At 42.9% G+C, this 27391-nt stretch overlaps 2 protein-coding genes across 8 annotated transcripts; both read left to right on the forward strand.

The window, feature by feature from the left end:
* Positions 1–12461: 12461 nt before the first annotated feature.
* Positions 12462–20638, forward strand: plin3 (perilipin 3). The gene is made up of 8 exons (XM_083671446.1): positions 12462–12591; positions 16277–16354; positions 16654–16849; positions 17042–17124; positions 17265–17604; positions 17907–18256; positions 18451–18669; positions 19094–20638. The coding sequence occupies exons 2-8, from the start codon at positions 16298–16300 to the stop codon at positions 19226–19228; spliced, it is 1380 nt and encodes a 459-aa protein (XP_083527572.1). The 5' UTR covers positions 12462–12591; positions 16277–16297; the 3' UTR covers positions 19229–20638.
* Positions 20639–20717: 79 nt separating this feature from the next.
* On the forward strand, positions 20718–26699 carry LOC310805669 (AN1-type zinc finger protein 5). 7 transcript variants are annotated; one of them, XM_083671462.1, is made up of 6 exons: positions 20718–20817; positions 22001–22201; positions 22551–22708; positions 22974–23092; positions 23385–23492; positions 25643–26699. In XM_083671462.1, the coding sequence occupies exons 2-6, from the start codon at positions 22112–22114 to the stop codon at positions 25789–25791; spliced, it is 624 nt and encodes a 207-aa protein (XP_083527588.1). In that variant the 5' UTR covers positions 20718–20817; positions 22001–22111; the 3' UTR covers positions 25792–26699. The 7 variants fall into 7 exon arrangements, with proteins under 7 accessions (XP_083527588.1, XP_083527587.1, XP_083527586.1 ...); XM_083671461.1 differs by having other exon boundaries at positions 22048–22210; XM_083671460.1 differs by having other exon boundaries at positions 22001–22210; positions 25643–26698.
* The last annotated feature ends 692 nt before the right edge of the window (positions 26700–27391 follow it).

Raw genomic sequence — 27391 nt, forward strand, 5'->3', positions numbered from 1 at the left:
CTCTCTCTCTCTCTCTCGCCCTCACTCTCTCTCTCTCTCTTGCTCTCTCTTTCTCCCCCACTCCCTCTCTCTCTCTCCTTGTCCCTCTCTCTCTCTTTCACCCTCCCTCTCTCTCTCTTTCTCCCCCACTCCCTCTCTCTCTCTCTCCTTGTCCCTCTCTCTCTCTCTCTTTCACCCTCCCTCTCTCTCTCTTTCTCCCCCACCCCCTCTCTCTCTCTCCTTGTCCCTCTCTCTCTTTATCCTTCTCTCTCTCTCTCTCTCTCGCTCTCTCTCTCTCCCCCAACCCCCCCCCCCCCCTCTCTCTCTTTCGTCCTCCCTCTCTCGCCCCCCTCTATCCACAAACAGAGACAAGGAAAACAACGGCACGAGGCCGGGACTTTAGAACAACAGCCCCATGCAGCATCCGTGTAACAGGAGAGTCTGCAACCTGTGGAGGAGCACGGGGAGAAAGAGCCTTTCAGGGGCTGTTAAAGAGCCTCTTGTCCTTAGAACTTGATTGACACATTAGAGTGAGGGGAGGGGTGGTGCTGGTGTCCCCCGGGCTGTATCTTAGCTCTCGCCGGCTGAGGAGAACTGTCTCCTGTCCCTCGCCCCCCTTTTCTCTCACCAGCTCTCCCCTCTTCTCCCACACTTGGGCTCATTATTGGAAAGCTCTGACCCTTGGGGACTTCACTTACTTTTTCTCCCTTTCCAGTCCACAAACCTCCGAGCCAGACAAAAGGCGGCTCAAAGGCAATTTGAATTTGAAACAGGGACCACAACAAAAACCCGCAGCTTCCAAATGGGAGAAACTTTAGGAGCCCAGAGCCAACGATTCAGTGTTAGCCTCTCACATAAAAAAAACGAAAAAAAAGCAAATTCGATTCTGACACTACCCAGCCGGCTAGCTCAATGTACTGTTAAGGCGGCAGCTGCTGCAAAGAGAGAGAGAGAGAGAGAGAGAGAGAGAGAGAGAGAGAAAGAGAGATAGAGAGAGAGAGAGAGAGAGAGAGAGATAGATAGAGAGAGAAGGAGAGGTGGCAGAGCCTGAGGGCAGGACTTGTGTGTGGACAACTGGGGCCTGGTGGGTAGGATCACAGATCAGCAAACACAACCACCAGCAGTGCCACTAACCAAACACACACACCAAACACATACATAAACCACACACACACACACACACACACACACACACACACACGCCAAACACATAACAAACACACACACATAAACACAAAGTGGGCTGCTCTCATAGCAACTGAACTCTTCATGTGAGTGGACAAGAGAGAGGGAGATTTCTATGGATTTTCCCATTTATAGAAACTGTAGAAATTCCAATATAATAGTGTACAAAAATACAGAGACTCAAACGTGGCACCAATAACAATGAAAACAAAATGGAACTATTGCAAACGAATCTTGTGAATATAATGAATATTCTAATAATATATTCGGGTATTACTAGATAAAATACAATTATCGTTGTTATAATCATTATTATGCAGCTAGAACAGTGTAATAATCTTTTGAAAATAGCTAGCACTGTCAGATGTCATTTTTCATATTAATAGACAGCCATCAAGTAGTAATAGTCAATCAGTGAGTCGTGCTGTGTTTGTTCAGAAACGTAGATTTGCATGTGGTTTGCGTTTCATGAAGCTACGCAGTATGAAATTGAGAAAATACCCAATGACAAATAACATTGGGCCTATATCCCATAACAATTGTATAACAATAACTGAAGAATAACGGCGTTATCCGGACTTGGGCTATTGCTCATATTAATTACCCTGTAACATCGGACCAGGTACTATACTCCACTCTGTCCTTGGATGGAAGCTAATTTAAAGTATAGCCTGTAAGCTACAGTATAAGTTCCTCACATTCATTCCAAACCTATTCAAATTCGAACCTTTCGTGTTCGGAACCACGCGTTCTTGCCCAACGCATCAGCGTGGCGCGACAGGAGGCAATGCCCCAGAGCGCACCACCAACACCCTCAATCGGACTTCATCGGTGGACAGCTCCGCTCACTTACCACTTATTGTCGCGTAAGAGGTGCGCCCGGAACGCGGCGTTTGAACAGTTCTCGGCTCCACAAAGTCTGGTTTCCCCTGGATTAATATCCAGTATGTGAGAGGTGAGGGGAGAGCGGTCCGAGTCTTTCGTCAACCCCAATCCTAATGCCGTTCGTTACAAACTACTTCTCCTCACTGTCGCACCTGTCTCTGTTAAGAACGGATCCCGTACGCCGGCGTGACATCCTTAAGACAACTGTCTCTCGGGTTGTGTGTCCATACCCCCCGCTACCCTCAACACACACAACACCACCTGTCCCCGGTGGAAAACACCCAACAAAGCGCTTCTTATGTCGCGCCACGACACATGGCATTCCCGTATAGCTCTGCTGCAATATTCCTCCTCAGACAGCCGTCCGGAATTCCTAAGTAATTTGGAATCGCTGGTAGCAGTGGATGATGAAAAAACGACTGTTTGCAATGACAATCCATGCAGCACCCCAGTGGCACCAAACCGGCTGTACGTATGAATATTACATCTGTCTCAATAGCTTAACAGTTGTGTTATCAATCATCTAGGCTATCCCCACAATAGTTATTTTGTGCTCGGTGTAGCTGCGCAGGCTGCTGCTGCTTTTGCCAGTAGATATGTCAGTTGGTATGCGCCCCTTTTCCAGTATGCTCCAGCTTCAGGATACTGCCAGGAGGAAACTCTCATTCATCGGTTTATGACAAATAGGTATTTTTTTCTGTAGCTTCCCCTCAGGAGCTTTGTCAAGGTATGAAGATCACAGGCTTCAGTGTTTCTCTAATAGCGGTGGAATACAGCATCTTCAGTACTGCTCCCTCCTGTCACCCACAGCGACTCACAAATGGTAATGCCAAAACCTGAAGCAGAATTACGCAGCGACTGGAATGGAATTAATTCATCCTTAATCATGTCTAATTACACCAGAAACACAAAATGCCACAGCATTGTACGACATTTGCAATACTTGATAAATGATACAATGTTAGAAGAAAGTGACTCAAAACGTGCGAATTGCGTTTTGAAGCCATAATCAGTGGTGTACCTAAGCTAATAGCTGGTGTTTGAACGTAAACCCAATATAACTGCTATGATACACTGAATGTGATTGAACACACCATTACAGTGCAACGAAACATCCGAAACGGTTATTAAATCATAACGCTGTTCTCGAGAGAGTGTCGCAAGAGAGTGCTGTGGAAATACGTTTTGTTTTTTCATTTAAAAACAACATCCAAACACTAAAACACAGTTTGTATGTTGTGTTTTGGCAGGCTGTGTCATCCATGGAATCACATACCGCAAGTGAACAGTCAATGATACAATGGGTTACGAGTGGAGGAGCAATGTGCAGTGACATAATAATGATATTTGTAGAAATATAGATTCAATAATAGTATAACAGTCTGCTATGATGGGGATAATCCACAACTCCAAACAGAGATATTCCACTTGAAGAGCAAGTTTGTTAGACTTACATACTTAGGCCAGGATCACTACAATTGTATTATAAATCAATGTTTTACACATCATACTGTATCAACATGTTTGCACTCAATTGACAAACTATAGCAATTTACCGGGCTGTTTCCTGTTTTTACAGGAGCCTGTGGGACTTACCCTGAAGAGCAGAGAGAACAGCACTGCTTAATTTGCAGCCATAAGACTGTAGGTCAGAGCTAAAACATGGGGGTCAGTCATCCAAGTAAAACCTGAGACTTGAACCCAGGACCTCAGTATAGAGAAGTAGAAACAGATCCCATTGAGCTACAGCCTGGGTCCTCATGATAGAAGACACATATTTAGATTATGGGAAACAGAGGGCTTTGTGAACTATGATATTGTTGCTGGGAACAATTCATAAACATTTGTTTTCCAAGACTTCAAGGGTTAACAAATGATAATACACAGTAGTGCTGCCTTACACTGCTACTCTATCATACCGTGTAGTGTTAAAGTTACATTATGGAGGATTTTGCCCCTGGGCGTGCTCTAGAGCCAAAAGGGATCCCCTAAATAGTCAGAAATAATGCCCAGAAATGATCTTATTGGTCAAAAAGGGGCACACCTCTCAATGCCCATGAGCATAAGTTTATTTTGCCAAAGTTTGTCGCCATAAAACTATGAATTGTGTAATTTATAATGAGGTAAGAAATGACATCATAGTAACTATACAACTATACACTCAACACTGAAACTATACACTATGTAACTATGTCACTATACTCTCAACACTGAAGTAAAAAAAGGTAAACAATTTCCAATCAAACCGCCGTAGTGTACCTTTAATAACATAAAAAAAACAACACAAGAGGAAAAGCATTAAAAACTATTAAAGAGATAATGACACTTGGATCATCAAAGGTATTATATTTTGCCTCTATTTCTAATGAGTATTTCAACAAACCTGTCTGGGAAAAGCTTTTTAAACATGTGAGAACTAGTGGGTCTTTCATTAGCTAATGGCTACTGAGGTACATTTGAGCAACTACTCAACCAATGACCTGTATTACGAAGCATAAAAAAGCATGGACATTCGAGTGTGAGGCCAAGTAGTCTCCAACACTGTTACCTTTTAAGGCTTTTATAATAGTTGCATGTGACCATGTTTGATTGCATACATAACCAGTAAGTACTTGGATTCATTGATTGTTCCCGTATAAACCTTGTATTGTTCACGTCTATGCTAACTTGTTCCTTCACTTCTTGTAAATGAATCATAGTTTATTGCTCCTTCGTATGAGACACAGTCTTAGTCCTGTTTTCTGTTGGGTAAACTTTTTTAGTTTGATACGTAAGAAGGCCGAAACCACGCGCTAATTAAAATGGCTAAATTTAAAATGGCTAAATTTAAAATCCCAGGCTTCATGCCCAATGGCGATATGCTGTCAACCATCTTGCACATAAATCAAACAAGTTGACCAAACAATGAAAATCAGGATTAAGAAGACATTGACAGTTAACCATACCATAGCATATAGTAGATTCGATATATAGTATACTACTATAATACTATCAATTCATCTAAGTACTTACACACTTGATCAACTACGCAGGCACGTAAAAAAAGCAAAGTTGGGAGATTCTTAGATACAGTACACAGTGGTGAGGAAATGGAACTCAGCAGCCAATGATAAACATGTTTTTCTGATGAACACTGTTCAACACTTTTTTCTATCCAGCCTTTTTAATGAGCAGGTACTCTCGATGAGGAGTTCATCATCTCCCCCTATCAGAGATAGCACTCCTGATGGATGAGGGGTGCATAGAAACACCTTAGTAGAGCCTCCTGACAAGGAGTGTGTCAACATAGCAATAAGAGTATTTTGGAAACCTCAGAGGGGAGAGAGTCTTGGCACTCCCAAAAAAGAGGTGTTCCTTTTCTGCACATGGAGTGTTTCCAACCACCATCGTTGGGGCGCTCTGACATCTCTAGGCTGGAGTTCTGAGTCTCTGAGAGGTACTTCACAAATCTTGATTTATTGGTGCAACAACACACCATGTCACGCTTCAAAGCATCTCATAATGAATGTTTCATACCTTTCATGTCAAAACCTTCACAAAAATGTGTTTTCAGTACTTTAACACCAGCGAAAAAAAAGGTTTAAGAGGTTTTAAACTGGTAGCAGCTCAGCTGCCACCAGTTTTTGGGTTCGGCAACACTTTGTTTTAACAGTGTAGCGACAACATTGCCACACAAAAAAAAATCAGACACAACTTGTTGTGTCCCATCTTGAAACTATCTGTACCAGATTTCAACTTATTATATATATATATATATATATATATATAATAAAGTATATTGTCTTTTCAGAACGTCTAGCTTGCTGGTCCATCACAGGTCAGTCATACAACATACAGTAATACCCATCCCCAGAAGAACCCAAAGAACAGTGGGCAGCGCTTTGCTAGAACCCTCTACCAGAAGGCAAAGGCTATATTTACATTACATTTACATTTATGGCATTTAGCAGATGCCTTTATCCAAAGCGACTTACAACAAATACATTTGTTTAAGTAAGTGAATCATCTATCCATCAGTCATCATAAGATAAAGTAATCAATGCTCAGACCAGGGGCCATAGGCAGTCACAATGCTAGAAGAAGGAAAAATTACTTTTTTCCCCTTTTTTTTTTTTTTTTAACAGGAGAGAAACTTGTACAGGGGGGTAGTGGGCGTGAAGAGGTCTTTAGGAGGGACTGTTAAGATGTAGCCTGAAGAGATGGGTCTTCAATTTACGGCGGAAGATTGGTAGTGACTCTGCAGTCATGACAGCAGTGGGAAGCTTATTCCACCAGCGGGGCGCCAGGACAGTGAAAAGCCATGACCGAGTATATAGCATTGTCATAGTAATGCCATAACTATGTAATAAACAGTCACAATACCTGATGTGAGCTTATGGCAACTGACATGACACGAACCTCTGTTTGGGTCAACTAACTGGCTTGGTCAACTCATAGGCTTTAGGTCCACTGGCCTTGAATGACCAACGTCTTACTGCACGATGAATACTTGCTGAAAAATCCTGTGTAGGACTGAATCAACAATGTGTGGATGACTGCACCCACACCAGAGGACACAGCTCAGTCAACAGCAAGCAGCAGCATCATTATTCAAGCAGGGCCAGCACCTGAATAGTGATGCGTTTCCCTGTCACACACACTTTAGCATATACCTGAGAATATGCCTGTGGATAGGATCACAGCCTAACCCAGGTTTAGAGGGGCTCACCTCACAATCAGGGCTCACCAGGAAATGCTGGTCAGCCCTGATTGGAAGGTGTGTGTGTGTGTGTGTGTGTGTGTGTGTGTGTGGTATGTCTTCTATGGTAAAAAAAATACATATACTGTACTGTACGTTTGAATGTCTTTCAAATGCATCCTGAAGTGATAAATTAGGACAAAGAAACGTGGGAAAGAAAATCTGCAGAAGAATCTTCCTTCTGTTCATATCTGCCATTTGATCTCTTGTCAAAGATGGAGGAGGATGGGAAACTGACAATAAATAAATAACGAAGCAAAAACATGGTTTTGTTCTTCCTCCCTTTCATCCCACACAGTGTCTCTGAGCAGGCAGGCTGATAGCTGTAGACCCGCGCAAGATAAGAAGGCGCCAAGCTGCATGGAAAAATGAAATAGCTTAGCGAAAAGTATGACCTTTGATTGAGAACACTGCACTTTTTAATCTTTCAACTACGCGGGGGAGAATGGGGCAGGACAATGCAGTCTCCTCTGAGGGATAAGGAGAGGCGAGGGGAGGAGAGGGGAGGAGAGGAGAGGAGACAGTGATGCCTATCCTATATCTGTCTGTGTAGAGTCACAGTACATCAGCAGTCATTGTTGTTACAGTGTATTACAATGTGTGCCTGATGGAAGATGGACCCAAGGGGCAGGTGTCATGGCAGATGATAGAGAGATATGGAAATGAGGAGGCACAGATACTACATTCTCTACCAAAAACACTTTGTTTTCATACAGTCAAAGACACACTGTAGTTCAGCGAACGGGCAAGAATACCCTGAGATATAAACGTCCATGTGATCAGATTCAATTTGATTATATGCTGTCACAAGTTAGCCAACGCGTCAGTGTAGTGTACCCTTGTGATCAGATGCCTCGTTCGATAATCCAAAAATAGAACCCAGTCAAAACCACTCACACATTCTAAGTGTTGTTTTTTATGGCTGTTCTGTTTCCTCTCTCCATCATTACACATTTATTCTGCAGTGAAATCTCAGTTGGATTTGATGAAACTGTTCAAAGGTGACTCCCAAATAGCAGGGCCCGCTCAATTGTCTGAATTGATCTGACACTCAAACTGCAAACACAAACAGCGGGGCACCCGGTCAGACTTGAGATGTGTTCCTCGTTCCCCCCCATCAGCTTATCGCTGCGATTACAGGAGGTTCACTGTGTACACAGAGCAGACGTGGGACAGCTACCGTGATGGTGACGGGGACAATGCCATTGGTCAGGCCTCGTTGCTGTAGTTTTGTTCAGGGGAAGATAACCATGAACAGTCCAATAGTTAGTCATATTTTGCTATTTTGTAAATTCTTTGTTCATATTTTGCTTATATATTGTTTTTTATGTCCCATGCACCAACCTCACCAAGTCAATTTCCTGTATGTGCAAATATACTTAAAAATAAAAGAATTCTGACTCTGATTCTGATGTGTAATCCCTCTTGCATTGCCTTGGCATAAGTGCTGTATCCTCACTGTTGCCCATAATTACGATCACATGTACAAATTGAATCAACAAGTTTAATACCCAAAGGAGTATATCAGGCTGTACTTAGGTAAAGTAATAACTTGAGCTCTGCGAATGCAAATTAAATTACAGGCAATTTTCACTTGGTCGATGTCCAGACCTGATAAACTGGTTCAGACCAGTCTGACTATGAACGTGTTATTACTGCAGGAGAGGAGGGCATTGTCATGGTAGCCATCAATCAGGATGTAGAGATGATGAAGGAGAGGAGAGGGGGAGAGGGGGAGAGGGGGAGAGGGGGGAGAGGGGGAGAGGGGAGGGACAACACAGGGAAATATATGTTCTGTTGCTTCACTTCTCCACACACGTACCCTAATTACATTACAGGGCTGAAACAGTGTTGGACAGGACAGGAAAATGTCTAAGCCAGCACAGTATGGTTCGGGTCAGCACCATATGTGTAAAGCCCCATAGTCACAGCGGACTGCAACACACCAGGCCTTTGCTTGGGAATGGTACAGTTGTTGCCCATCACTGTCAGGGTAAATACACATCACAGCCAGACTATGAATATTTCAGGGCGAGCTGTCTTTCCCTCGTGACCCAGACTACACCTCTGCCATAGCTAGTGACCCGTCTGCTGGTCCCTGGGGGGGAATAATCGCACTAGAATAAACAGGAGTGTTGAGTTGTGCTGCAGACTTGATGAAAAATCGTAAACTATGAGGATATTGTCCATTTTCTGTGGTCAAAACACAGAGGACTATTTTTCCTCAGGAGGAATGTGTCTTGTTTGTTTCTTTTCATTGTGTATGTTGTTTTGGGAACTGGGGGGGGTTCTCTTGCAGCAAACAAATCCACATTGTTACTTTAAAGGTCCAGGAGGTACCAGAGGTTCACAACAAATCATGTTGTCAATATGTTACAACCTGAAAGCTCAAAGCTCATAAAGTCTGAGTCATTTTAAACTTTCTTAAATGGGTCTCTATGCTCATAAACTCCAAAGATTAAAGAGAGGGACACTCACACAGAGCCAAATACATGAAGTTAATGACTTTTATGAGTATTCATTTTAAAAGAATAAGGATGAGCTCACACACTCTCTGAAAATGTTCAATTTGAATGCCCCCTGATGCACATAATTAGTGGGGCTTTTTTTCCTCACTGCTTCTAATAGGTTTTTATATGTGGATTCATTGTACAAACGGCTTGTAGAACAAAAAAACACTCAGCGATCGAGAGCGAGAGCGAGAGCGAGAGAGAGAGAGAGACTACTGGACACACAAAACCCAAAGCTGTTTCAGTTTTCACCAGTGCATCGATAAGACACAATGTTAAACATCATTTGTGAATAAAATAACCATTCGCGAATTGAATTAACATGCTAATTCATTCATTGAATTGGCAACGGTGGAAAAAGAGAGAACCTGGGAAAACACAAGAGGACCAACTACTCTCCCTTGACGACTGGGGAGATGGTGCCTGGGACAGTACCGTATGTGGTTGTCAACATCTGATGCATGGTCAACCTCTGACCTCTATATCACTTCCACATGAAGTATGTTCCTGCTCATGAGACCTTCTTCTATTGGGTCAAGGTTACGGCTTATTAATATGTTATTGGACAGTATATTGCCGGGCAAAAGTTAATATCACGTTTCATCCTTGAGGTGATTTGTAGCTTTGTGTTACTGATACCTAATGTTGCAGGAAATATCTTTCGGGACGCTGGAAATAATATTCCAGTTACCAGTGACATGAAATTGATTTTAAGTGTCCAGATGGTAAATTATTCCCAACAGATTTAGCGGCATGCCCTTTGGCCTTGCTGATATTGAAATGCTTCAACTGCAGTGGAAAATAGCAATCATAATGAAAGAATGGGGGGAATCAATGCTTTGAAATAGTATTTGTGTAGCAAACCTGTAACATCTGTTCTTCATGTAAACATGATTCCGAGCAAATGTTTTTCATTACTTTGTAATTATATTGCATGTTTGCTTAGCAGAGACCACATCCAAGGCTTTTTTTGATTATGATGATGGATACTTTATTGGAACAAGTCATCAATCATGTCAAACGATATGGTGCCATAACTTCCACCCGGAGTAAAGGCCGACTTAACGCCCTTATGGTAAACTTGTTTTCCTCTTCAGTATGTTCAGTTCCTAGGGATCAGTCGTAAAAACGATGCCGAATTTTTTTAATTTGACACAGGCCTTATAACTTATTTCAAGACAACATTACAGATACAATCAGCAGCTGGCCTGCCATACACCCTTAGAAAGCTAGGTAGATTGGCAATTTAGTTTGTTAATCTAGAATAGTATGTCCCCAGGCAGCAAGGAGAGAGTGATCATTTTCCTAAGGGATCAGTGATTTTCGTGTTATCTCCTAATCTTCAATTACTCAAGATCCAGAACAATTTGAGCCACAATCAATTGATCCAGTAGAGCAGAGTAAGAGTTAAGCAGAAACAGATGACACTAGTGGCCTCAGGGGCATGTGCTGGTAACCCCAGTCTTGGCAAATGGAAGGAGAGGAGGAAGTAGGGGGACACTGGGGAACATTAAATCCCCATACTCTCCAAAAACACACAAACCAATAACTGAAATACATATGAGCCAGTGAGGGAGAATACAGACACAACACTGTTCTCCAGAAAACTCAGAAACGTTCATTCTCTTGTTTGTTAATGTTTCTGCTTCGCTGTGGATACGTTTGTTTACTTTCAGTGGGCTTGGTGATTATAAATGTGACCACAGAATACATATTGAACTGCAGAAGCCATTCAGCGCCTTCCTGATATAAATATCAAAGTAATATCTTTCAGAGTTTTGGTCTAATAGTTGTGAAAATAGAAAAGGGCAGATAATGAAAATTCTAATGGGTCATGTTCTATTGTAATGGAAATCTTCTAATGGAATGGAGGGGTTTGGGGAAAATTGAATCCTGTATAACAAATACTGCTAATAAAAATTCTGTATCTACCCCTGCTGGGATAACATTCTGCCAACCAAACAGAGACACACACTGTTCTGCTTTTAAAGAAATAAGGAAGGACATCATTAAATTCCACCCCATGAAAAAAAAAAAAAAAATTCTATTAAATTCTATTACCAATCCTCATGATATTAATTGTTGTATCAGAGGTGCATAATGTAAGACATGGGCAAAAACATTTAGGCCCAATGTAGGTTAGGCATTACACATACGTCTCCTTAGAGATCTTCATAGATTCAGTTCAAGTTACTCCTAGATAAAGAACAAAGAAGCTTGTAGTTATAATATGTGCAAAAGGTCGCTCTAAATTAATATTCAATTTGGGTGCCAGCCCAGACTTCACCAGAGAGACATTGCCATTGCAGAGGTTGTTGAGCTGAGTGGGTGAGGCTGCAGCACATCAAACTGTAGGCAAAGACTGCCCTCTTGTGGGTGACCTAACAATTGCAATTTTAGTGCTTCCCACCAGAGACATGCAAAAAATGATACAGTTGAAAAATGAAACTTACATTTCTGTCTTTTACTTGAGTCAAATCAGGTCGTCCATTATCTCTAGCAATATTCAATTGACATATCAAAATACTTTTTTTTATTTTTTATTAGATCAGATAAAGATTATTATTCCAACATGAAATGTATAAAGTGAGACTTGACAATGCGCAGGCAGGTGGAGCAGGTCAGGTTGTGATTTCATTACATTTCACCCTCAATAATGTCATTTTGTTGACTATGTAGTGGTTTATGGGGCCTAAAGATTTTAATCTATCCTAATCAGGTCTGAAGTATTTATTGACCCGTAAATCAGAGATATAATGCAGTTTGCAGCTGTTATATAAACAACTGTTTATCTGGATGGGTCTCACAACTAGGCCTTTACTGTTATTTCATCTGACTTTCCAATTAAATCAGGCAAACTCATGACAATTTCACTGTCGTAAAAACACTTGACTGTAGTAGGAGATAGAGCGATGTAAGTTCAATACTGTCCTTGTCTTTTTACAGTGGCTTATCATCACTATAAATGTTACTGTGACTTATCCTCATCATTTTGGTACATGATGAAGATAAGAAAAGATGAAAAGAGTAATTGTAACTGTACATAATAGAGTCATTGTACATAAGTCATTGTTTAGTCATTGTTTAGTGCAACATTGCAACAGTTACCGCTTCAGTTTCGTTCCTGTCTTGTGTGAGATGATTGGTTAACTTTCAGGAACAGTTTGTAAACTCCGCCTCGTATAAGATCATGTGTCGCAGTGAGCGTTGGAGAGGGGCTTGGTCGAGAGGCTGCGGGCGAAACTTCGCACACGGGTCAACGGAGGGCAGGACGGGAGGCTAACAAACAGTGAGGTCAGTGGCGTATTTGACAACACAACGAGTGTCCGGCTAATTGATATTGAGAAAATTATGTTGAGACAGCAGGTTAGGTATAACAACCTTTATAATGACCCAGGTAGTTTAGCTAGCTAAAAGTACATGTGGTTTTTAATTGTGCTTGCCAGCTGTTTATCCAGCAATAATAACAATGGTTACCTTGTTAGTCTACATAAATAAGTTGTAAACAAGATTTGCAAGAAAACCTATTAGAGGGGAAATCCCACTTCTGGGGTAAAGTTCAACAGAGCCAATACAGAACACTGAAGACTGTTCATTTTCTAATTAGACAATATGCAGTCCTGTTGGGATTTTGTTTGTGTTCTTTGTAACAAAAAAAAAAAAGGTCTCGCCTTTTTCCAGACTTTTTCGAGACATACGTGGACATGATTTGTCAAGGTCTGGAAGTCGACTGCTGTTGGCGAGCTTTGACATCACACCATGCCCAGGGTGGGTGGGAGTCGGTCGGGTTTCTCAATACAGTACTTAACTGCAGGGGTCATAGAGGATGGGGCTGTGACTGGATGGGGCTGTGTGGCTTACATCTTTGTGGTGCAATAATGAAATCACGAAACACAGTTTTGTGTTGCTCAATGTGCTAGCACAATGTGGACATACTTATTGGTTAGTTAAATCTCTCCTCTTTTTTCAGGGATTTATATCAATGTATTTATCTAGATCAATAAGACCTGCCATCAAGTCATAAAAATAACTCTCTTTGCCCCCTCTTGCCCTCTTGCCCTGTCTTTATCTGTGGTTCCTTCAGATATGAGAGACATACAGACTTTGCTCCAGGGATGTCATCTGTTGTAAACATCTCATTGCCTCTCCCGTGTAGTTTAGTTTAGGCTCTTTGGATTTAGGTATCTCTACCGATGGGCTAATTGTCTTCAGTCATTACCTTGACCTGGCGGTCAACTCAGAGTTATCACTCATAATAATATATGCCATTTAGCTGACGGTTTTATCCAAAGCGACTTACATTGCAGTGAGTGCAAACATTTTTCAGTATATACGGTCCCAGCGGGAATCAAACCCCCAACCTGAGCTTTGTTAGTGCCATGCTGTACCGACTGAGCCACAGAGGACCACCAGGTATCACTCCAAGCTGGTCTCCCCTCTTCTGTTGTGTAGACTGTAGGCCTACCTCATACAAATACTGTAGTCCACTGAGAGAGGAGTGCTTTTTCCTCTCAGTCTTGTCTGGACGTTTGCCCCAGTTCTTACAATCTGATCTACCCATTCATTAGGATGAGCTACCCTGCTTATATATAGATAGATAGGTAGGTAGGTACTTTATTGATCCTGAGGGGAAATTAAGGCGTTACAGCAGCTCACATCACAAACAACAACAACAAAATAAAGTGACAATAGAATAATAAAATAAAATACACATCTGAAACATTATATGTAGTAAGGACAGTCCAGTATGATTTAACATCTCCCAGCCTGACTCTCTCTATGTATCTACTTTACGTTGATTCATATTGTTAGACAACACTCACAGACAAGACAAAAAAGACACTCATCACAGTTTTGCTGTTGAAAATGACTATATTTATGAATACTTTGCTAATTGTACTTTAAAATAGGCCAATAAATCAGTCCAATAAAAGTATTAGCCATGTCCATTCTTAGGGCAGCGTTGAGACGCTAGTCTGAGTGTGAGCTGCTGGATGCCTCTTCCTCTGTGTCCGTAGCAGAAGGCAGGAGGCCCATCTCCTCAGCCAGCTCCAGCAGCCCTGGGAGAGTGTTGAGCTCATCCACGTCGTCTTCAGAAAGGACAAACTCTGTAGTGACGCTCATACACATCTGTTTGCTCTTCGGAGGCTCAGTGGCTTTCTCTGTGCCCGTGTCCTCAGGCTCAGAGGGGACAGGCGACGGCTGGGCCTTCCTCTTCCCAATCTGCATCTCAGCGTGCATGTTGGGCTGGTTCATGTTGGGCTGGTTCATGTGAGCGAACACGGCCTTGCACCTCATGTCCCTGTAGTGGCAGGCCATGCGCCACTTCTCCGGCTCTGACAGGTGTGGGTAGTACATCTGGGCGCACCTGTACCAGAACTCCACCTCACTGGAGCACTCTGGCGGACCGGAGGCAGGTGCCATCCAGGGGCCGCAAAAGACAGGGAAAGCAGTTGGGTAGGCAGGAAAGGGGCCTGCTCGGGGGATGAACCCAGGCTGGGGTGCCGTGCTGCCTCCCCCTGCAGAAGAAAAGGCCTGGCCAGGACTCGTCAGGGGGCTGCTCTGAGGCTCCTGTGGGGGTGAGGCCAGGGTGGGAGCCAGGGGCAGGTTCACTGTCCCCACGGGGGTCAGAGTGAGGGTCTCCCCTGGTTTAACCTTCAGGTCCTTGAGACCAGCCAGACATTTGATGATGGTGGAGGCATCTGGCAGGTTCACTGTGCTCACAGGGTTCAGTCTCAAGGGCTCCATCAGTGTGACCTGCTGAGCAGGGCCAGGCACCAGGGACATGGGAGAGGGTGCTGCCGCAGCTCCCTGTGGGCTGGTCGGAACATGTTCCTCTGCCCCTGTCTGACCTGAGAATGACACATTCATATCCCATCTTCATTTCACGAAAATTGCCATTCTAAATAAGAAAATATATGCTGTAGGCCAAATTCATGGCCACAAAAGGTAATTTTAGGTCAAGCAGTAAACTAGAACAAACGCCTCTAGCGGATCTGATTACAATGAAAATGGTTTTGACATGGGCCTAGTTAAGCATGAGCAATGCATGAAAATCCACGGCCCTTTGAATAAAACAAGTATCTTAATATTGTTCTCACCATTATGGATGAAACAAGGTGGTCTTTCTGGAAGAAACTGAGCCCTGTGCTCCATCCGTGGTTCAGACTGGTTAACTCCTGGGATATAGAAGCTCATTTTTGAAAATAATGATCTTGGATATTAGAAACAAGTTTCTCGACTGGTGTCAAGTTTGTTGCCACCAAAAGTGACTTCCAATCTAACTTTGGAGCCTATCAACCAAACATTCTGACCAAACATTCTATTGATGTTGCTATGGTTGATTGTGAGGTCATCCATTTTTAAATGTGAATAAAAATGATATTCATGATCACCATAGCACCCTAATTCTGTAGAATTTCAATGTTCAATTGTGATGTCATTCAATAGAAATTTTAATTAAAATCATATTTGAATAGCATATGACAGTATTTTATAGAATTCTATAGACTGTACAATGCATGCCCTGTTTTGGGAAATTCCCAATGATGGCCTACTTGTGTGACGAGCCTAGACAAACCTATAACCTATAACTGTACCGTTTGTCTGTGTGTAGAACTACTGTTCTGTATTTCTTCCTGTGTCTCCATTGCAACAATTGAAACATAAGTGAAAACAACAAGATTTCAATCATGTTTAATAGCCCAATAAGTCAAACTCTGCTCAGTGACTTGAGTCGTTCACAACATAGCCTCTTCTAGTTCGACCCTATATCATGTGGTTTGACAAATGAGACCTGGTTGATTTTTCAGTCTGTCTGCTAACAGAGGGATGGTTAATCCCTCCTATCAGACAGAGTTGTTCAGCTGGATAATAAATATCTGTATTGTCGACCAAATAATAGTTCTTCCTCATAATAAACCTTGCAACCCCAGGTGACTCTTTCTCTCATTTTTTTCTCTCTTTTTATCTCTGTAAGAAACTGAACACATCTGGCACAATGGCAGACAGCGGGAACACTGATGAGACAGCACAGCCATCTAATGGAGATCAGCAGGTGAGCTGAAATGACTCATTAGTTTAGTCTGCAACAAACAGCTCCTAGAGAAGACCTGGTCATGCACAGATAACATTAAACCCAGCACTCCACACTGAATGGAAGTGGACACACTAACCTATCAGTTGGTGAATAAATTGGAAACACTGTTTTGTAATTACCGATTCAGTGAAATAGTGGCTTAATCAACCCCTATACCCTGTGGCATACAATGACAAGCACTTTGTGTTTGAGAAAAACACAATTTGAATCTCAATTCGCTATTTGTCTAGTCTGTCAATGATTTCTGCTCCTTCCAGAGTGTAGTGTCACGGGTAGGCAGCCTTCCCCTGGTGAGCTCGGCTTGTGGTGTGGTGTCCAACGCCTACATCAGCACTAAGGACAGTTCCCCCCTCCTGAAAGGGGTCATGGACGCTGCTGAGAGTGGGGTGCGTACCCTAGGAGCAGCCGCCAGCACTGGGTCCAAGCCACTCCTGGACAGACTGGAGCCACAGAGTAGGTTCCATGGATACTGATGGATGGTGACTCAATCAATCCATCAGTCAATCAGTCTTTTATTTACATAGCACATTTCATACAATGGATCGCCTGAGACACACTAGAGAGACAGACGCGTCATAATCCAGAGATTGATTTTTACTGCGGTGGTTCTTGTGACGAGTGAATGATGGGTGATCTCTCTTGCAGTTGCTGTGGTTAATGAATATGCCAGGATGGGACTGAACAAGATGGAGGAGAACCTGCCAATCCTACAGAAGCCAGCTGATCAGGTGAGACTGTCCAACTTACGTCTCAGTTTGTTTTTCACTGCATCACTCTTTGCTGATGCTTATCATAGTTCTTGTTTGCTGCGTCAGTTCTATGTCTTAACTGTCTTTACAGCTATACTGTATGTCCTCCCCATCCTCAGGTGGTGTCAGACACAGTGGGCATGATGTACCAGTCAGTGACAGGGGCCAAAGACGCCATGTTTGGGGCCAAGGATGCCATGACTGGAGCTGTGGTGGGGGCCAAAGACGCTGTGGTGGGGGCCAAGGATTCTGTGGTGGGGGCCACAGACTCCTGGACTGGAGCTATGTTGGGAGCGGTGTTTGGGGGCATGGAGATGACCCGTGCAGCCGTCAGCGGAGGCATCAGCTCGGTCCTGGGGTCCCGGGTGGGCCAGATGGTCAGCAGTGGGGTGGGCCTGGCCCTCAGCCGCTCTGAGGACTGGGTGGAACACAACCTGCCTCTCAGTGAGAGAGAGCTGGGTCAGTAATGGGATTCTGTGTGGCATGGAGATTTGAGTCAGGTCAATAGCCACAAGATGGTGATGATCAGTTAATTTGAGTTCACTATAGGGATGGATTAAATCTCAAAATAATGTAATTTTAAGTGATAGATTATCATGAGCTGAGAAAGACAGAAAATTCTGTTGAACATTGAGACTTCACTCGAATTAATTGAATGAATGAATGAATGAATGAATGAATGGCTATACTTTATTAAAATGGCACTGAAATCTGTGTCTCTAATCTCAGACATAGCTTAATGATCCCTTCTCCTCCTGCAGCTGCTGTGGCGGAGCCTGCGACAGAGGAGACCGCCACTGCACCAGTGGTGGGATCTAGCCCGAGCTATTTTGTCCGCCTGGGCAAACTGTCTGCCATGGTGCAGGAGCGTGCGCGCGAGCTGTCCCTGGTGAAAGCCCAGCACGCAAGGGACACCACCTACTCTGCCATAGCCCAGATCACTAGCACCCTGGACCTGCTGGAGAGTGCCCGGGCCACCCTGGGTACTGCCAGCCACCAGCTGGGAGGGGCGCCAGAACAGCTGCTCCAGCGCTGGAGAGAGTGGCAGGAGAGCCAGCTCAAAGACGGACAAGTTGAGGAGGAAGTGGACGGAGCTAAAGACCAGACTGAGGTGAGGAGGCTGGGAATAAAATGGCTTTTCAAGAACCATCCATCCATGCATTCTCTTTTGATGTGCTGTGTGTAATTAGCCATGTGCATGTGTCTGTGCTCTTAGGGAAAATTACAAACACAGTCTCTAGCTCAAATGTGTCTTTTATTTTATTTTTTTGGTAGACTGTAAATGTTGTTGTGTTGTGCCTGCAGCAGTTGGAGTGGCGGACCCTCTCGATGGTGCGCGGTCTCAGCGGCCAGTTGCGCTCCGCATGCTCCAGCGTGGTTTCCAGTGCACAGGGGCTCCCTGGCGCGGTCCAGGACCAGCTGGCAAACGCCCGGCGGGCAGCTGAGGAACTGAACTCCTCTCTGGGCAACACCAGCACTCTCACCCCTGTCCTCCTGGAGCAGAGCCGGCACCATCTGACACAAGTAAAATTAACTCTGCCACACCATTCTCATTTGTGCCTACACTCCCTTCTGAATCTAGGTCACACCAGCTTGTGATTTTTATTCACTCTTGTTAATTCGTGTTGTATTCACACAACATTCTAGTCTAATAATGTAACTGTATAGTACCGTTTATAGTACCATTATTAAAATAGAATAGAATAACTTTTATTTTTGTGGCATTCTTATTAGACAGTACAGTAAAAATAAGTACATTCAGCACAAAACACACAGTACATACAGACAGTTTACATGATTCAAAAATCAATGTTCATTCAAAAGTGTTATTGCTTTCAACCAACAAATAGATTGTGGAATCCATAACAACAGATGGTTGACTTTTCTGAATGATTATCAATCACTAATAGGCTGTTTACATTAAATTGCACAATTTTCTTTTCCACAGGTGCGACAGTCTTTGGATGGTGCGATGGAGTATTTGCTCAACAACACCCCACTCAACTGGCTGGTTGGGCCTTTTGCACCCCAGATCACAGAGAAGGGGGAGGGGGGGCAAGCAGTAGAGAAGGGGGGGCAATAGAAATAGGGTAAGGGTGTGTGAAGCAAGAGAATTGACTGAGGGTTGAAGTAGATGTCTCACTCCAAAAAGCCTTGTGCTTTTCATCTATTAATGACAGAGGCCTTAATTTACTGTGTCGCTGCAATAATGTGAGCTGCTTTTTATACAGGCCAATTAGCAACTAGTAATAATAATAATGATAATACATTTATTTTGTATAACACTTTTCTCAGTACTCAAAGACACGACATCCATGGAGAAGACAATGAATAATAAAAATAAATAAAGCAATAGAAACTTAAAAAAAAGAAAAAGAAAGTCAGGTACTGATAGACCACGGTAGGGGGAAAAGGTACTAGACATTAAAAGCAAGATTGAAAATATTTTTTTGAGGGGAAAAAGGGTTTTGAGGGAACGTTTGAGGGAGTGTGTTGGATTCCTTGATGTGCTTTGGAGAGTGTTCCAAAGGGTGGGGACTGCAGTAGAGAAGGTGAATAAATACTACCGTCTCTGCACAATTGAAAGTCCATAATGAGCAATAATAAAGTGTACATTCATATGGAAATCCCATCTATTGTCAAAGACTTTTGATTCTCTGGAAGGAGGTAACTACTGTACTAAATTTGTGTTGTGATTTACACTAGAATCTATGGTTTGTCAAATCATCACATATTCTTAAGTCCTACCATCACTTTAACTGTATTACAGGATGTATACTGTTTCTGTATCATATTTTGCAGATTGCTTAAAGGGATAGTTCACATAAATTACAAAATTACATATTTGGTTCATTACTCTGAAAGGAGTCTAATCAAAGTGTTGATTGAAATGTATCCTTGCCCATAGACTTATTTCAGGGTAAGGAACCAAGTATGTGATTTTAGGTGAACTATTGTATCCCTTTAATCAACTTAATGACAAAAAGGCATCATGTGTCAAAATCACAAAGTGGTATGTGGTATTTGCCTGTGGTCTGCAGAGGCCCATCTCTGAACTTGTGCAATGATCCTGCCGTTGCTAACCCTGACACTGTTGTTGTTGTTGTTGTTGTTGTTGTTGTTGTCGTCGTCCATACATTGAATAAAAGTTATGTTGGGTTTGTCCTGAAACCTTTTATTTTTAGCTAATTATCCAACTTTGTAACTGTGTAAACGTATTAGACATAGACATAACATGATCAACTGTATTCATGTGCACATTACAGACTATGGAATATGTGTGTGTGTTTTAGTCTCGCAGAATATGTTGGGTTTTTTGTTTGTTTGTTTGTCTGGTGACTTTAGTTTACTGTACCCACTAACTGTCCAATACATTGTTGTCCAATACACTGTTCCATCAACTGGCGCTGCCAGCTTTGACTGTTGACTGTCACAACAGTATTCTCCGAAGACACTTGAGTCACTGTATCTTATTAAAATTGTTTTTGGGTGATTGTGAATATGATTTGTGCGCTGGAGAAAAATAATGAATTGTTGCTTAGGGGTGACGTCACTTTCGTTGTTTCGAATGTCGGGAGCCAGCGCTGGTTAGGAGGCCGCGCAGTGAACACCGATTACTGTACATTTTTGAAGACCAAGGTCGTCGACACCCCTCGGCACTTCGTATCTCAGGTACTGCTTTTTCAAAGTGAGAAATGAAAAAGCTTGCGTGAATGTAAACCGATTCAAACCGGTCGGGACGCGGTTGGTGCGTTCCCTTCCTAGCTTAGGGCTTAGCTAATGCTAGACAGCTAGCTAACGTTTGACAGCTAGAGAAACATCACCTACGTGTGTGAAAACAAAGTCGCATTGCAATTGCAAGGTAATTATTTTTGATTTGTACGTTTAATTCCTTGGCTTGGTGAACGTACACATTTAGCACATCAAATGTTGACGTTGTCTGTCCTTGCTTTCAATCAGCTAGCTAGATATTCCTAGCTGGCTAATGTTATTTGCTTGACTAGCTGAGGACGCAATTGTTTTCGACTGCGGACAAAACTAGCTAGACCTGGGACTGATGACAATCAGCTGTTGTAACGTAGCCAGCGAGCTAACCTAGTTAGTTCGCCAGTTGTCATCGATCTAGTAAGAACTGTCGATGGCAAGCGAATGCAACATTTTAAAATGTGATTTTTGTTTTGTGCTCTTTGTTTTCAACTCAAGTTTCCTTGTCCCGACTCCCGACCAAAACACTTGAGGCGCTGAATTGAACGTGGCTAGCTGATGTCCTCCTACTGTACTAGTCAAGGCAGAGTAGCTTGCTGTTTCTTTGTTTGTCGAGATGGCAGAAACTCTTTTGTTTACAGTGCCTACACTGCAGCTAGGTACAATGTGTTTTGTGACACATGCCAGGCTATGTCAATTCAGGAGACGTTTACCAGTGTGTTCATATGTTGTCATCATAAAACAAGGACACATATTTTCAGGGGAAATAGCCTGGTGCATCTTGTGTCTCTTCCATGTGAATGAAGAGTTGTAGGGCTAGTCTATGCACTGTTATTGTTTACCATTGTCAGTCTTCTGAGCTCTGAATCAAAGTGTAGCTGTACACTGAATTCCACAAACAAAGTACAGTATTCAGAGACTGTACTTAACAAGCAAAGATGGAACCAATCTCGAGTAGTCCTACAAGTAGAGAAACTACCTGTAGATGGTCACCTCCAATAAACTCAACACGTGCATCACTTTCGGTATAGACTTTCAGAACTGCTCTCATGCTCCAATGCCGGTCTCCAAGCTCTTTTAGCTAGTTGTTGAAATTTTCATGTTACCAAATGGGCACTAGTATTGACTAACTCTTCAACCCCATTTTCAGGAATATCCTCTCCCATCCCCCTTACCCCCCCCCCCCCTTTGTCATAGAGTATGGCTCAGGAGACCAATCAGACGCAGGTGCCAATGCTTTGCACTATGGGCTGTGGTTTCTATGGTAACCCCCGCACGAACGGCATGTGCTCGGTCTGCTACAAGGAACACCTGCAGAGGCAACAGGGAGGGGGCCGTTCCAGCCCCCCAGGTGAGAAAGGTAGGAAGATGGGAGAGCGACCCAAAAGGGGGGTGGGCCTGCCTGCTAAAAGGGGCTGGAGAATGAGGTAGCAATGGCTGCCAAACTGTGGCATTAAAAAAAAAAAAAAAAAAAAAAAAAAAAAAAAAAAGCAAGAGAGTGATTTATCCGTTCCTGAAACCAAACACTTTTTTTTTTTTGTTCATGGAAAGCCGTGTTGGTAAACAATGGCATGTCATGTGGCATTACAATGCAATGTAGACAGGTCGTCCAAGGGTCAAGAACACGAGCTGGACCAAGAAATGCCTTGTCTCTGTTCTGTTGTGTTGTTTTATTAACTTGTATGTGGTTTAATTCACAGCTGCTACGTCGCCAGTGGGGTCTCCGGGAGCAGCTGGCGTGTCTGTGGAGAGCACGACGTCGGAAACCAGCACGGAAGGGGTCACCCAGCCAGAGGAAAGGACATCCAGGTATGCTGACAGAGAATCAGCTTGTTTCTGCACAGACACAGACTGCTAAGTAAGCCGTTGCTCGGGAAGAGTTTGTTTATCGTTGTGTTTTGGAGTTCCCAAGTCTCCCCCTGGTCTGGATATTCGATAGTTGTAACAGTTACGGTATTCACCTCTTTAATTGTGTGTGTGTGTGTGTGTGTGTGTGTGTGTGTGTGTGTGTGTGTGTGTGTGTGTGTGTGTGTGTGTGTGCGTGTGCGTGTGCGTGTGCGCGCGCCTGTGTGTGTGTGCCTGTGTGTGTGCCTGTGTGTGTGTGTGTGTGTGTGCGCACGCAGTCCCAGCCCAGTAACCCAGCAGATGACAGCCATGAGTATCTCCCAGGATGCTGGTGCCACTGACTCAGACAGGGCTGACGTGGAGGAGGAAGAGGATGAGGGGACATCCAAAGACACAGGTAAGCACCTGGCCTTTGTAGTCCAACCTGTTTGACCTAATTACAGAGTCAGTTGTCAGGGGTCAATGACCCTGGCCTGTACATAGTAACGCAGAAGCCACAAGAGGCAACACTGTAGCATATCACTAAAACAGCTTCAGATATACAGTAAGTAATGCAGCAGTTATTTTGGTTAAATAACTATTTTACATATATCCATATTCAAAGGAACCAGTTCTTCAAAACACAATCCAATGAACTGAACCTGACTGCTGGTGTGTTTAAGGTTTAGTCAGATGTTGTGTTTTCACAGAGCCAACGGGGGAGGCAGCGCAGGCCTCGTCTGACGGAGATCAGACCCCAGACAAAAACAAGAAGAAGAACCGATGCTTCACCTGCCGGAAGAAAGTAGGCCTCACAGGTAAGAGAGGAGGGTTTTAGGGCATGCAACAATACATAGTTCAATTAAACAGTACACTCACCGCACACTTTATTAGGAACACCTGCACACCTTCTCATAGTGGAGGTGGTGTAATGGTGTGAGGAATGTTTTCTTGGCACACTTTGGGTCCGTTAATACCAATCAATCATCGATTGAATGCCACAGCCTATTTGAGTATTGTTGCTGAACATGTGCATCCCTTCATGGCCACAATTTACCCATCTTCTAATGGCTACTTCCAGCATGATAATGCACCATGTCACAAAGCAAAAGTCGTCTCAAACTGGTTTCATGAACATGACAATGAGTTCAGTGGCCTTCCCAGTCACCGAACCTGAATCCAATAGAACACCTTTGGGATGTGGTAGAATGGGAGATTCACAGCTTGAAAGTACACCTGAAAAATCTGCAGGAATTGTGTGACAATCATGTCATCATGGACCAGAATCTCAAAGGAATGTTTCCAACATCTTGTGGAATCAATGCCACGAAGAATTGAGGTTATTTTGAGAACAAAGGGAGGCCCTACCCAGTATTAGTATAATGCTCGGTGAGTGTACAGTGCCTTCGGAATGTATTCAGACCCCTTCACTTTTTCCACATTTTGTTGTGTTATAGACTCAATTTAAAATGGATTAAATTAAAATAATTTGCCATCAATCCACACACAATACCCCAGAATGACAAAGCGAAAACATGAAATTTCTGTAAATTTATTAAAATTGAAATACAGAAATAATATAAGTATTCAGACCCTTTGCTATGCTTTATTTGTAATATTTTTATAGGGTTTCTGATTTGCATAGGAATCAATTGCACACTGTGTAGATTAGGATGTCACTACCAACTCAGCAAATTTAATAATTTTCTCTTGATCCTGACAAACTCCCCAGTCCCTGCCAGTGACAAACATACCCATAACTTGATGCAGCTACTACTATTCTTCACACGAGAGATTGTGCAGAAACTGCATGCATGTGCTGGATTTGCACCAAACATGATGCTTTGTAGTAAAACCAAATAAACACATTTCCAGCCACTTTCTTTGCTTTATCACCTGAATTAATTGTTGCAAACACAATTGTGCACATGAGAGACATTATCTTCCATTAAGGGATTCTTTTTGGCCACTTGGTTATAGACCAATTTTGTAGAGTGACTGAGAAGATGTTGTCCCATTTACTGTGCTTTTTCCTCTCCACCATTCAACTTTGTAGATTTTTGTAAGTTTCCCCAGGCCTCAGGGTCACATTCCTGATCAGTTTTGTTCCTCTCCATTTGCTCAGTTTGTAATGACAACCTGATCCACCCAGTGTGTAATTGATTCCTATGCAAATCAGAGACTCTATAAAAACACAGATATTAATTCCAAAATGACATGAACTCTTATCCTTGCATTAAGATGGACTCAATTCATTTGTTGATTTGTTGATGACATTTTAGAATTTTAGCTCATTTTAAGAGTGTCATAGCAAAGGGTCTGAATACTTATGTACATGAGGTATTTCAATTTTAATAAATTTACTGAAATTTCAAAAAACGTGTTTTCGCTTTGTCATTCTGTGGTATTGTGTGTGGATTGATGGCAAATTCCTTTAATTTAATCCATTTTGTCCATTGAGTCTATTACACAACAAAATGTGGAAAAAGTGAAGGGGTCTGAATACTTTCCGAAGGCACTGTATATTGAATGTGAACTAGTTGCCCTAATCCTTATTAGTCCATGCTGCTTATCTCAATGATAATGATTTTTATTTATTTATTTACACAATAAAACGTGTTTTTTTTGTTGTTGTTTTTTTCAATACTTGCATGGCACCAGTATACTTCAGAGGGCCTATTTCAGATGGATGGCTTATTGTATAAAGGTAGTCCACCTATCACGTTGGTGTAGAGAGCAACATACTGCAGGCTAGTGGTGCATTTCACGGTCCATGGCATTTCACAGTGTACTGCTGGCTTGCACTCTTGCGTCGCCTTGGCCTGCTCCACAAAAGTCTCTTGGAAACCCTCAAAGCATACCAGTACACATCCTAGGAAGCGACCACGGTCCACTTAGTTGTAACTGACTTAAAAAAAAAATATATATATATATTTTGCTATTCACTTTGTCTATTTCCTCACTCAAGGCTTTGACTGTCGCTGTGGTAACCTGTTCTGCGCCATTCACCGCTACTCTGACAAACATGACTGTCCCTACGACTACCGGGGTGCCGCCGCAGCCCGCATACGCAAAGAGAACCCCATTGTGGTGGCTGAGAAGATCCAGAAGTTATGAGGACTGGGTATTGAGTCTTTGGCGTGCGAATTTGGAACAATGGCGGGATGGAATAATACCAGATGAAATGGCTTCATTTGTTCATGGTAGTATAAGGTGGGTGGGGTGGCGTCGTCACAGCCCCTGTCCAGCCCTCCCTTCATTGGCATCTCCCTCTCTCTCCTTGAGTGACTGTTAGAGTGTGTGTGTGTGTGTGTGAATGCCCGTGTGGGGAGATGGTGCGTGTGTGTGTGTGCGTGCGTGTGTGTGTGTGTGTGTGAATGCCCGTGTGGGGAGATGGTGTGTGTGTGTGAATGCCCGTGTGCGGAGATGGTGTGTTTTGTGTGTGTGTGTGTGTGTGTGTGTGTGTGTGTGTGTGTGTGTGTATGCCCGTGTGGGGAGATGGTGTGTTTTGTGCGTGTGTGTGTGTGGCATTTACTTGAGAGTAAGGGAGAGAGCAGTAGGGTTTGGTGGGCATTAGTCTGCTGTGGGGAGGGAAGACATTACATTTTTACCCTTTTTATTGTTTCTTAACTTGGGGGACTTGTGAGTTTATTTTTATATTATCCCTGCAAGGTAGTTAAACGAGACAGGGGTAAGCTGTTTAAGAGCATGCCACAGCTCGGCTAAAGACATTGGGAGATCAAGTGGAAAGGTTTTGTTAAAATCCAGACTGGGAGTTTTGATGTGTCAGCGAGATCTTTTGAGGGCTTTAGATGAATTCACTTCCAGACATGTCCACTTCCTGTCATTTTGGCCTTTTTTTCTTTTCATTTTATTTTGTCCCTCTCAACTTAGGTGAATAGCTCACAATATGTCAATCTCTCAAGTCTCTGCATTTTCAAGAAATGTTTCTCTTTGATATATTGACTTATGCTGATGTTGGGTGCATGAACAGTTATTGGTGGGGTGGGGTGGGGGGGTGGGGTTATCGAGAGAGCCTTGAATTAACTGAGTGATTGAGTTTTTTTTTTTTTTCTCTCTCTCTCCCTCTTCCTTTCTGTTTTAATGAGCGTATGACATCCAGAAGATCTATATTAATATATTGTAGTTAGCTTGAATTGTGTGATTGCATTCTATTTATTTTTTTTATTATCATTTGGTTGGTTTGTACTGGAGGATTGGCAGCATGTGTCAGCAAATCATACAATTTGTACTTAACCTATCAATTATATTTAAGTATTTCCATCTGATTATGTAACCATTTGAAAAATACAAGTTCTGAAATGTGATGGAGTAGAGTCCTGTTAATACGTTACGAGGAGGACTGTGCAGAAAATGTCCGTTATTTTGGAACCAAAAGCACAACTAATAAAGTCTGTCAACTGCAGAGCACAAAAATAGCAAACGCGCAAGAACCGCTCGGTTTTGTTCAGCATTGGGTCTCCATAGTATATTTTGATCTGAAAGAGGCTTTCTAAGGAGGCGGATGCCCGTTCTGTCTGTGCAGGACACAACGCGGCGTTCCCCTTGAACGTCCTCTTCTGTCCGATGGAGTCCCACTGAGCCTCCATGTCCTTAACCACCAGCAGACCACTGACATGCTGAATGATAACTGAACTGGTTCACAATTAGTCTCCATGGTGACACACCTCTGTTCTCAGCTCGAGTGAATTATCGC

The sequence above is a fragment of the Argentina silus genome, assembly GCF_951799395.1.
Source record: "Argentina silus genome assembly, chromosome: 6".
NCBI lineage: Eukaryota > Metazoa > Chordata > Actinopteri > Argentiniformes > Argentinidae > Argentina > Argentina silus.